At 34.7% G+C, this 12,977-nt stretch overlaps 1 protein-coding gene across 2 annotated transcripts in view; it reads right to left on the bottom strand.

The window, feature by feature from the left end:
- Nucleotides 1–9,832: 9,832 nt before the first annotated feature.
- LOC121424775 (Kv channel-interacting protein 4-like) overlaps nt 9,833–12,977 on the bottom strand; it is a 58,655-nt gene continuing 55,510 nt past the window's right edge. For both annotated transcript variants that reach the window (XM_041620549.1, XM_041620548.1), the window contains exon 8: nt 9,833–11,208. In XM_041620549.1, the coding sequence (XP_041476483.1) occupies nt 11,161–11,208 (48 nt within the window). In that variant the 3' untranslated portion in view covers nt 9,833–11,160. The remainder of the gene's footprint in view (nt 11,209–12,977) is intronic.

Below are 12,977 nucleotides of genomic sequence, written 5' to 3'. Positions count from 1 at the left end.
AGCTCTAGTTGGTGTATAAAGATTCAAACAGTTACTTAAATACTGTGGAGCCTGTTTATTCAGTGTTTTGTAGACAATCAAGAGTAATTTGAACGTAATTCTCTGTTTAAAAGGAAGCCTGCATGGCAACTTGTTTAGATGTAATGTTAACAAAATCAGTAAGCGCTTATTGGCACTCGCATTAGATGACTAAGGAGATATGTGTATACTCTTAATGGATTCCTAAAATATAGTCCTTAAAATCTTCCTGTTTGGGGGGGTCAATATTTTAAAAAATTTCAGCTCGCGCTTCGCGCTCGCATTATTTTGCGTGACATGTACGTATCATGATTACAAAAGATTGATTATAATGTCCCTTCTTAGGTCTGAATATCAAATATTTTTTACGCGCTCGCATTATTTGACCAGTGAGAGACATATCCGTTCAATGGCACTGTCTCTATTAGGTCAGTATACCTGGAAACCGGGCGCGCTTCGCGCGCTCACTTAGTGAATAATTTTTTTTCTGGTCCCCCCCCAATGCCGTGACCCACGGTACGCCACTGAGTAGGATTCTTATGACAGCATATACTATACATTTTTTAATGGGGGGGGGGAGTGCTCCCCTGCCCTCCCTTGGTGGTGTCATTGCAGATACAGCTACAAATACGTTGATAACTCAATACGTTGTCAGGATCACGTACATCCCCATATACATCCTTCTTTAATTTAAGTCATTGAAGGTAGAATAAAAATCATGGCAAATGGGCAAATTTAAAGGGTGTTCATAAAGAGTTACAACTTTTGTAACTTTGCCATCATGCATGGCAACTACCATGGCAACATGGCTAAGCAGCCAATCATAATCAAGGTTACCCCCATGGTAGTTGCCGTAATGTCGTAACAGTTGTAACTCTTTATGAAACGGGCCCCTAGTGTGTATTTGCAATATTTAATTCAACGGTTTGAAGTTTATTAGCAATCCATCAATCAAAATAGTTTCAATTAACATTTCTTCTTTCCTTTGTCATTAACATTTTTTTTCTCTCCATCATTTAACTGACTTAATGGTATATCACGCAATAAGAGAATGATAGACTGATCATAGAGCTATTATTTAACACAGAATAGCCTCATGGTCTGATCTATTCTGCTTCCGATTTGTGTTACACATTAAATCTAGTATTAACCCATTCGGATACTGACGTATTTCCACATTTTCCTACCAAACGTCAAATTGGTCGACCACAACAAGATTTCGATGGTCAGATGTTATTTCCTATCCAAGGGGCATAGTCATTATTACACAATATGCGATTGATTCTTTTACAGTATCCGAAAATGATTGTTTATCATACCAGTGATATGCCTATAATGAACAATCTTTTTCAAATACTGGTACATTCAATTAAAACCCATTATAGGTGCACGATTTTTTTTCAAATGAGAGTACCCTATTTGTGTTTATATTCTATGTCACATGTCAGGCGTATCCCGCCACAAACTATTGATATTTACAAATTACTCCTTCTCCTCTTAAAAAATCTACTATATAGATATATTCTTTGATAACATATAATTTATTATGATATATATTGTCAAAAATATAAAGTTTGAATAAATGAATAAATTAAAGTCAGAGAGGAGCTGTCACAGAGAGCGGAGCAGACAGAAGAGTTGTTTCCGAAATGAAATAATTACTAAAGTCCAACATGTCCAAGGTTCATTTTTTGAACTGTTTAGGATTAAAGGAAATGTGAAATGTAAAGTAGACAGAAACACAAATCCATCATCCAATGGAACGAAATGAAGTTTGAGAAGAATAGAAAAGATGAGGAGGACATGGAGGAGGAGGAGAAGGAGGGGTGGGAGAAACGGAAGAAAGAGAAGGGAGAGGAAGAAATTTAGAATATTTTATTTCATTTTTATGAATGGCCTATACGACCGCTATTATATTATTCAATTATGTTGTGGACGTAGGCCACATTCTTTCGTTATCTTTGAATGAGACCAAATAATTGATAAAATACATGAAAAATAATGATGTAAATTAAAATTCTTTTTATATATAAAAAATATTATTTTCAGTTGGATAGTTCGCTATATTTTAGCAAATCCAATCATATCCAAAATTTATCCCCTTTCGTTCGTTCTTTCTTTTTTCTTTCTTCATTAAATACGCAGTGCGGTGTTTCAATATTACTTCCATTGAATACGCCCCTTTCCAGTTTTGCTAACAATCTTTTTTTTGCGAACAGTTGTCGGTTCTGCAAACAACTATTATCCGTTTCGTTTCAAGTCAATAATTATATCTATGTAAATTTTGATTCGTTTTATACTGAGGGCTGCTTTAACTTACTTGATATTTTTTCCGTTAAATTCTCAACGCATTTTGAGTAAACGAGCTTTAAAAAAAAATAGATGAGACGAAACAACCCCCCCAAAAAAAAAAAATTGTGTAATTATCTTGATCGTAATATTAATTCATTTAATTGCTTCAATCAAATAATTTATTGTATAGGCATCTTTAAAAAAAATTGGACAAATATGTAATGAAGTGATCAACCGTGTCAAAATAGGCTTGGACCCCTGCCCCCCCCCCAAAAAAAAAGAGAGAGAGAGGGGGGGGGGGGGAGATAGAACTGTGCTTCTCCTGATATGATTTAAGTGTTATATTGAGTGTATAGACAACAAACCCAGTAGCCAACGCCCACCTATTATGACGTCAGCAAAGATCACACAATGCTTGAAGGACTAACAGGGCATAGTTTAGTCAACAATGATGGATGACTCATTGCTTCTATCATTGTGCTAATGGTCAAAGTGTAGAATAAAATACGCGTAATTGATTGGTATCTTGTTGATAATTGTAATGACGATTGAGTTCTTGTCAGGGTGTAAAAAAAAGCAGTGGCACCAGCACCAACACTTGAATCAGAAAAAGAAAGGAATGGTAATGGATAGAATGAGAGGGGGATGGGGAATCAGGGGCTGATCAAGTTTGTCTAATGGGGTGGGGGAGGGCCCACACGCTTAAGGGGGGGGGGTAGGCATCCAGACTAAATTTTAAGTACATTTTAAAACAATTTTTCATCTATATAGAACTGAAAGCGGATCATTTTATGAAGCACATCAAGTCGGGAATAGGATGAGTATCTTTGTAATTGAGCGAACGCGAAGGTCAGCTTAACTTTTTTTAATCGACCTATACCCGCCTGCGCGTTTCCGTTTTACACCCTGGCGAAGGCATTTTCCGGAAAAGTAGCCAAAAAGCGACTAGTGAAGAGTCTACGTCTACGTTTGTTTACATTATCAGCTGGGCGCGCGATCCAAAGTCCGCACCGAAGTTATCCGCAGCTGAGCTTATACTTTCCAGGTTCAATACGAATGTTTGCCTTGATCATTTGCCTAACCGATTTGCTGATGTCTGTCTTTCTCTCTATCTGTCTATATATCTATCTCTCAATTTCTATCTCTATAGAGTCTATCTATCTATGTAACTGCAGTATCTATCTATCTATCTATCTATCTAATAACCTTCTCTGTCTCTCTCATTCTTTATCTAACATCTATCTATCTCAAATTCTCTATCTCGATCTCTCTATCCATCCATCTGTCTGTCTTTTTTTATTTCTCTCTCTCTACCTACCTATGTAACTACAGTATCTATCTGTTAATTTGTCGCTCTACTCTCTCATTCTTGATCTATCTGACATCTATCTATCTCTCAAATTATCTATCTCTCTATCCATCTATCTATCCATCTGTCTGTCTTTCTCTATTTCTCTGTATCTATTTATCTATTTTTTTAACTAGAGTATCTATCTATCTGTTAATAATCTTCTCTGTCTCTCTCATTCTTTAATTATCTATTTAATATCTCTCTCTATCTATCTATCTATCTATCCATCTGTCTGTCTTTCTCTATTTCTCTCTATCTATCTATCTATCTATCTGTTAATTTGTCTATATTCTCTGTCTCTCTCATTCTTTATCTTTCTATCTATCTAACATCTATCTATCTGTCTCTCAAATTCTCTATCTCTCTCCTTCTCTAGCATCTGTCTGTCTTTTTTTGTCCGTCCATATTTCTATCTACAACATCTATATTTCTCTCTCTCCCCCTCTCCCTCTATATATCGATCTCTCTGTCTCTCCCCCTCTCTCTATCTATCCATCCATCTCTCCCTCTTTCTCTCTCTTTCTATCTATCCACCCCTCTCTCTATTTCTATCTATCTATCTGTCTATCTTGTCTCTATATCTATTTATCAGTCTTCTATATCTATCTTTCGGCAGCTTCTAAGTGTATCAATCCATCAAACTTAAATTTGTCTTTCCATTATAAGTATCTGTTTATTTTGATTTTGTCTGTCATTCTATTCATTTAGTTAATAATTTATTTTTAGAAAAAAAAAAACTATCATAAACAACGCGACTGCAAAAGCATGTTCAGATTTCACTCCTGACTGCCGCTCTCTCTGTACATGAAGTGCCGAGGAACTCTGTGCTCTCAGTAACTGTGAGTTACTGTGCAAATTGCATGCGGTGGTGGACTCGCCTGTGTCGCACGCTGCATGCAACCCAGCGACGTGTGTAGACTCTTCACTAGTCGCTTTTTGGCTTCTTTTCCGGAAAATGCCTTCGCCAGGGTGTAAAACGGAAACGCGCGGAATGGCTACCCGCCTCATAAACGACAATATATGAACTGTTTGGGATCTAATAACGCGAGTGCAAATAATAATTCGAAAAGGAAATAATAATTCGAAAAGGATATACTATTAGTAGGAATTGATGAAAATGAATGATACGCTATTTACCAATGTAATGTGAACGCGAAGTAGAAGCTAAAAGCGCGATTTTAAACACACTTTTCATTATGAACATGTTTGTTCTCTCCCCTTCCTTCCTCTTCTTTCTACTCCCCCTTTTCTAGCCAATTGTATGTAGGTGCACTCGTGATCCACGTCATGATCGTGTTCAGTTGAACCATGATTGATAAAAAAAAAAAATTAAAGGTATTTGCGTTTTTTTTTTCTGTTTTTATTGGTTTTTATTAAAAAAACTTGATCAGTTACTGGTTAAGACAAAAATAGCGCCCTCTTTTAGGTTTTTATATATTGATTTTCAACAGCATCACTCCTGTTCGAAGAAACTGCAATTTATTTTGTTTGAAATTGTCAATAGTAGTGATCTTTGAGAGAAATGGTTACAAGCTAATTATAGTTGAAGAAATATTTTGTGGAGTGATCTTTTGGTAGCCCCCCCCCTCAGCGCCCCTACTGGTCGATCCTGGATGCGCCTCTGGTAGCCTCCACCCACAACCACCTGTGGTTTCCAGCACTAATATTTAATTTTTTGCAGTATAATGTTCATCTCAAATGGATCAACAGGCAAGTGTATTCCTCCACCCTTAGCTGAAAATCGGAACATAATCAAGGTTCGTAGCTTGTAACATAAAACTTAATTAGCAGTTGATCGTGGGCCTTTCACAATCGATCATACACAAATCGGCCCCCAAAATAAAGTGCCAAACAACTTTTGTGATGAAACTTTTGTGGTACGACAGGCTGATTAAAGTAATTTTACAAAACGGCAAATAAAACAACACTGAGAATGCAGATGACATTGTGCTTCGTTTCCAATCTTCATTTTATTGTGAAATTACGTCTCATAATGTTCGGTACAAATATTGTAATATGTTTGTATATTCATCATCATACGCATTCAGCACGGAGCACCTCGTTAAAAGAGAGCAGTGCCTAACCATGCTTGAATTCAATGAACAAGAGAGAAATATTTACAGCAGAAATGGGCAAAAATCCCATATTGTAATAACCCTTTCCTTCTCTATACCATGAAATGACTATAATTACTTGCATGTAGCAAAATTTTCTACAATACCAAAATGGAAATATACATATCTGATGGAACTAAACAGAAAGAAAGATGTACACAGAGAAAGATTACTGACCTAGCATATTGAATGTTAAACCATTTGCATCTGAGGGGTGCTTGTGCACATTTTCTTTTAAGCATTTCTTGTTACAAAGATATCTGTCATGACAAGTTCAAAATGTTTTGGGCTATTTTGAACAAATGAAATTGATAAGTACAATTTTTACGTCATTTCATTCTTTTATAACTGAAGTTTGATTGTGAATAAATTGAATAAACATTTATGCCATGGACAGGGAAAGAAAGAAAACATATTTGTTTTATACAAGCAATACAACTTTACTTAAGTATTACTTAAGTATTGAGAAATTCTCTTTAATTTTCATCCTTTAAAAACAATGGAGAACGGTTCACAATCTAAACACATATCCAAAAAGTGTAAGAAGAAAAAGCAGTGAAAACACACATTAATGATTAAACCATAGAGGAATTGTTTGATCAGACGAAACAATCACTATTCTATTATCTGATACTGACGGTGAATATGATTTCAATGCGAATAGCTAACACATTCTGTTCGTCCATGCATAGAGCTATAGCTTTCAATTAATAAACTGGAAAGAAAAATCACAGTATATTTCAAACAAATTTTGGTGAGTTTACCAAAATCATCAAGAATACATATTCAAATCAGAATTACTTAAAACCCTGTCCCCAATTCTTGATATTGTGTTTTTAATATAACAATGTAAGGCTCATTTTTAATCATGTGAATGATATAATCCTAGATCAGAGACAGAAATGATACGGTATGTAACAATATCTGAATTTCATCAATGGTCTTATAAGTGATATGAATGCAAAAGTTATATCAGGAAACGACCTCTCTTCTTTGTTACTATCATCACTCATTACTTTTTTTTTCCAGTGACAAGGGTCAAAAATATACAGCAACTAAGCAGGCTTTTGTGTCATACTGAACTTGTCTATACATATAAAATGATGTGCCTCAATCTAAGCCACATTTCCATGATGTGCACAAGAAAAAAAGGTCTCTCCGATTCTGTTCAAGAAAGACGATAGTTTGCCTTTTCACTTAAGAAGGCAGGAACAACCCCTTCCCACTTTTATCAATACTTGTACATCTATAATAAATTTGTGGGTATAATGCAATTTTTTCTGTTGACTTTATATGTAGAGTAAGTAATACTGCATATGCTTATTTTGAATATGTGATTTTATATGGATTGAATATGATATAATAAAGATTATAATTTTTGTTGACATTTGCAGTTTTGATTAACTATGATACATGCCCTTTATACAAATAAAGTTGGGATAATGAAAAAATGAATGCAATATCCACAATATACACCAGAGAATACAAAGAGAGGTATTATGGTATGATAAATATACACATAGTAGCCATGAATTGCAATGCTTTCACAAATATTTTTCAGAGAAAAAAAGTTAATCCTAACTGAAACAGAATGAATGCAACACTTATTCATATCATACAGTTAAAATGAAATCCAACCTCCTCATATCTTATAGAATCAAATAAAAATACTGTCTATTACTCTGGCCACATCCAACTACATTCATACATCATCTCTATATTGCAATATCCACTTGTATTATTCATACAAATTGAAGAAAAAAACCCAAAGAAAATATTTTTTCTCAGAGACAGATATAATGATGTACCAATGTGATTTACATACTTGCACTTTTCCTAAAATTATGACATCTTTGAAAGCAATTTATACCTCGATCACAGTTGCTCTACGGTGGCCATACGGCGAGTCGAAAAAAACAGCCATTTGAACATTTTTTTGTACCAGCTACATATAGGTGGTTAGATTAAAAATGAATAAAACGCTTGTTTACAGCTTGGCGTATGGCTGCTGTAGAGTAAATGTGACCGAGGTATTAGGAATTAGGAATAGTGATTATATTATATTGCAAAAATAATGTAAATAATTCATAATTTTCTCTTGATAAACTCTCATACAAAGCTTTTATACTTGACCCTAGTGTTATATTGGGATGTTCAAATTTCCCTCTTAACCCATTGGAGACAGTATGATTTTGGTATAACACACGTTTTCCATACACTCCACCCCACATACATGCAGGCTCAGTCTACAACGGGTTAATGAATTTAAAGTTACACCAACAAAACTAACTGATCAAAGCTGTTACATTATTTCAAATGGCATGTTATCAGTCCATTGTTTGTGTGACTAAGGAAGAATCATAATCACAATACAAGTATGGTGTACGAATAACCTGCTATAAAAGTCAAATATTACATAATTTATTTTTTATCCATAATGGCATAGATTTAGATCAAATTTGCAGATATTTCAATAGGAATATATACACAGAAGTACTACAATAAATCAACTTAGAAGCTTGAAAACGAAAAAAAAATTCAATCCAACATAATAGACAGCAATCAATTCTATTAAACATTGCAAATTTATGCCTTCCTAAGAAGCAATAACAAACTAAAATCAAATATATCTGAATATTTTTGTTTAATACCATATTTTGTGAAGTACTATAAATGATAAAACTTCTGAAATGCATAAATGTATTTTTTGTTTATTTACATACCTCAATAAAGCTTCCAATAAATATGAAAGGCACTTTGTAAAAATGTGATCATAATCAGAAGAGGAAAACGATATCATTTTAACTGATAATAGCATAAAATATCAAACTAAAATTCATAAGAAAACTAAACGACATTTCATCTAAGGTCGTAACACAAAGATAAGCAGTTCATTTTGATATATAGAAATGGAATGCAAAATGTACAGAGAAGTAAACTATGTCATTCAATGTATTCACTCATTGGACCTTGACAGTCCTTGTATAAAGTCTATGGAGATTGCAAAATTCCGTAAACTGGTTAATCAGTTTAACATACAGTCTATTGATGAGCTTCAGAGAGAATATAATATTGACTGCTCTGGAGAGGAACAGTGAATATGTTGCCAGGAACAGAATAGTACTGCACCTAGCCTTTAGATAAGGGCAATATTGTTCTTTTAAGGGCAAACATTTTTCCAAGTTCCCCAAAACAGACCCAGCCAAAGATATCATTAGCTAGAGTGGTATAAAACGCACAATTTAAGCGCATTTTTTCCAGGTTATTTAGGTATTTATTTAATTCTGGATTTGAAAAAAAAGTTGTGATGTATTGATACCATGTCTCTTTCAGATGTACACAGTAACTGTGCATTGCACTTTGATAAAAACACAGGATGCAATATGAATAAATATTGCCTTCTTTTATTGTATAGCCATCGATGAAGGAAAAAGAGAAAATGTTGCCCACTGCCAATTATAATTCTGAATAGTATGCAATTTATATTTGCAGCCATAATGTTTAGTATAGCTGATAATATCAAACATTGCTGTTTATGTCATGAGAAGGAATATTAATTTGAAAAATACTAGATGATTTATTATGTTAATGAATGCCAACTTCAAGATAGGGTAGGGGAGGCCGGGTAAGTTGAAACATTGTAATTTTCTTTAACGCCTGTAAAGTAAATTCATGCAATACTGCCCTCAATTTATTTCTATTAATAATACAACAGTTGTAGTATCAATAACAATAAATTGAGGGCAGTATTGCATAAATTTACTTTACAGGCGTTAAAGAAAATTACAATGTTTCAACTTGTATGTTCCAACTAACCCCGGTCTCCCCTATACATATTTGGAAGAAAAAAAGAATGAGGAAACATTGATTTATGAAAGAGTTATTGTTAGTAAACAGTTCCCGCATTAATAATGGCAAACTATAGAACTTGCATTTTAATTTCGGCAAGGCAAGCATAAAAACTTGTTCTGGTAAATTTCTAATTATTTGCTCCAAACACCTAAATTTTCAGGGAGAAATTTTACCATACATCAATTCATACTGTTATTTCAAATGACAAAAACATAGTCTTGCAATGCAGAGTAGCTACATGTTTTAAAATCAACAAGAAATAGGATTGTCTTCCAACTTTGCTTTCACCAAATTTATCTATCTTGCATTTGGAGCTCATGTAGTTATCAAAGATATCACCAATACTACACAAATTTAAACTGTCCCAATAAACCTAATCGTTTACCTATTATGCTAATCATCTAATCCTTATAACAAGTTATCAAAATGCATTGTACTAGTACTCTTTTACTAGTGATAACATTCCCTATCTCGTATAATACAGGTATTATGTAGTAAAAACCAGCTTCACCTTCAATAAAGAATTTCTTTGATATAGCACCGGTATAAATCAAGACAGTAGAGTTCTTCCCCTCCCTCAATTCTTCAAGAATGATTAGACTAGCATCCATGCTCTTTGTTTCTCTTTGTTTCACTATCACTGCATTTTCACCATATACCCCCGCAGGATACAGGCAATTTTTTTTTCAAAGAAAAGACTGGCGCAGCAGTCTATACAGCACAGAGAGTAGAAAAACTGCAAAGAGGTTTTTGTACAAAGTAAGAAAGGACACTTCAGGCTAAAATTGATAGTTGGGCCAAGATGTGTCTTTTCAATAAGTACAATTGGAGAATTTTACTACGTAAAAAGATCTTTTACAAATTCCTTTTCTGTAATGATATTTAATTTTTATTTTGCTATGCATAGAATGTACTTTCAGCAGATAGGTAAGATCTTTAATATGTGCGCAAGCACTAAACTTACTCAGTTTCACTTCAACTTATGAGGTGGGTAAATCATGAAGATACTGAATTCATTTCAATAAAATCCTGGATAATTCATAATGCAAATTTTATTTTCCAATAGAACTGAACAATCAGCATGCTTTTCTTTTGCAGAATGGAACCATCGCGATATATGAATATAAATTAACCATGGTATTGATATCAAAGACCAAACAATTTAATACAGTAAAATCCAGTAAAATATTGTCGGTAAAAGTTCACCCGATTACAATTTTAATCAATAGATGATTTTATGCGTCGTTTATTTTCAGTTTTACTTAGATTTAGATTGGTCAATCACTGCTTGGATTTGAATTCCTTTTTACAGAACTAGTTGTGCAGCGGACGAATCAGAAGCTAGATGCGATGTCACATGATCAACTGATTTGGGGACAAGGATGTATAAAATCTTGCAAAGAGTCTGACGATATAATGGTGAAAGTTTTTGCTCCTAATGTTGTATTAAAAATAAGTCTGGAGGATGTCTCTCCTTGCTCATCCAATGTTCAAACATTTCATCAGCTGAACCAAAGAGGGCGCCAGTGCAGATCATAAGATCGTGTCAAACACATGCATGGACTTCTTGATGTTATCGTCCTAGAAAGAACAAAAAATATTAACAAAATGGAATAAAAACACTGTCTTCTGAGCTTGTTAAGTGCACAAATGAAATAGATTCCAAAGATCAGTAGCTGAAAATAATATCATTTTAACTACCATGATGAGTGATGAACTTTATTATAACAATTTAAATTCAACTAAACATAAAGATGAAAATGAAGATAAATTGAATCTATTTTGAAACTTAAATCTATTGCTTGTGGAATTATATGGCATAAATATTTCATTTTTGTTCTGAATTAAATAGAAGTATTTTCACACATTTCACTATTTGTTCTGACTAAATTTTCTAAATCAAATCATATTATCCTAAATTCACTGAATCTGTAGAATTGATGGTAAATGGGTGATTTTTTAACTGGTAGCTAAGAAAGCATGAATGAATGAATGCTTGTAAGCAAGCAACCAGAGGACCGACAGCTTTAAGTCCCATGATGCAAAATTATTGTAAGAGATGTACCCCAGTTTCGAACCATGAAAATCTTAATCACCCCGGGCCAGTTATTTAAGTATCTAATCATGTGTTTCTTTACCTCGATGGGTCCAATAAGAACTAAACTGCAGTGACAGGAGGGGCCATACGCAAAATGAAAGTGGATGTGTGTACATATCTTTCTTCTCTTTAATAGTTTCCTTATTTCGGGCCCGATTTACTTCGTTCGAAATTGAAAACAAATTAACAAAATACAACATGCCTTTGAAAACTACAATAATTTCATTCTGAAGAGCCTACTAAAGGCAGAGCTGCTTTCAAAACAGGTATAAAACCGCAGGTCAGATCTGGGCAGTGGTCATCTCCCAAACCTGGTAAGGCCCCCGGAGGGGCCACTTACATTGACGAGTGGATACCATGCGCGACCAAAAAAACACGTAAAAAGGATGTCTTTTTCACGATAGGGCACGTTACGTACGTAACGTGATAAGGGTGCCAAAAACACAAAAATAGTGAAAAAAGGGTATCTATTTCGCTAGGAAAATTACGTGTTTAGGGTCTAATTTGCGGGGATGATAAAACAAAATTAAAATGTTTTATAAAGGATGTCATTTTTGCCCCAACACTTCGTGTTTAGAGTCCGATTTGCGCGAGGTGTAGAAGTGGGGTCGTAACCAAATAAGGTAAAGCCGACGACCGAAGGAACCGTAACAATAAAACATTCCTGTACTTGTTTAGGGGTCCATTTCTGGGAATATTTGCTAAGAGTATCGTTTTTGTTTCCAATACTTGTTAAGGGTAGGGTTTTACACGCCAATACTTGTTAAGGGGTTCATTTTCAGAATATGGAAATTACGTGTTTAGGGTGCTTTTCGAGACCCCTTGGTCGCGCATGGTATCCACTCGTGAATGGAAGTGGCCCCCCCGGGTAAGGCCTCTCCGATGGACCTGGTAATAAGGACACTAGCGCACTTAGTGGGGATCGAACCCGAGTCACTGGCATCTGAAACCCTGCATTACATCAAACCCTTGTTGCAGATTCGTCACACTAGCTCATGGCTTTGCATGACGAAAATCTCGCGTTTGAGGGCTGTATACCCCATTTTTCCTTATCATCAAATATCTTCTCCCAGTAATACAAATCCTATTGCCCTCAAGCATGAAATTTAAGTATAGAAACACCTGTTTCTTGACCTCGGTCCGAAGATAATTCACCCCAGCATCTACGGTCACAGCAGGGGGCCACACACGATAGATTGCAATGTGTGTAGTTCCGGCGAGCGCATGGATGTATACACGCGTTGATAGAAAG

The sequence above is a fragment of the Lytechinus variegatus genome, chromosome 12 (genome assembly GCF_018143015.1).
Source record: "Lytechinus variegatus isolate NC3 chromosome 12, Lvar_3.0, whole genome shotgun sequence".
NCBI classification, from domain to species: Eukaryota; Metazoa; Echinodermata; class Echinoidea; order Temnopleuroida; family Toxopneustidae; genus Lytechinus; species Lytechinus variegatus.
Note: the sequence above shows the minus strand (reverse complement) of the source record. Positions and strands in the feature narration are given on the sequence as shown.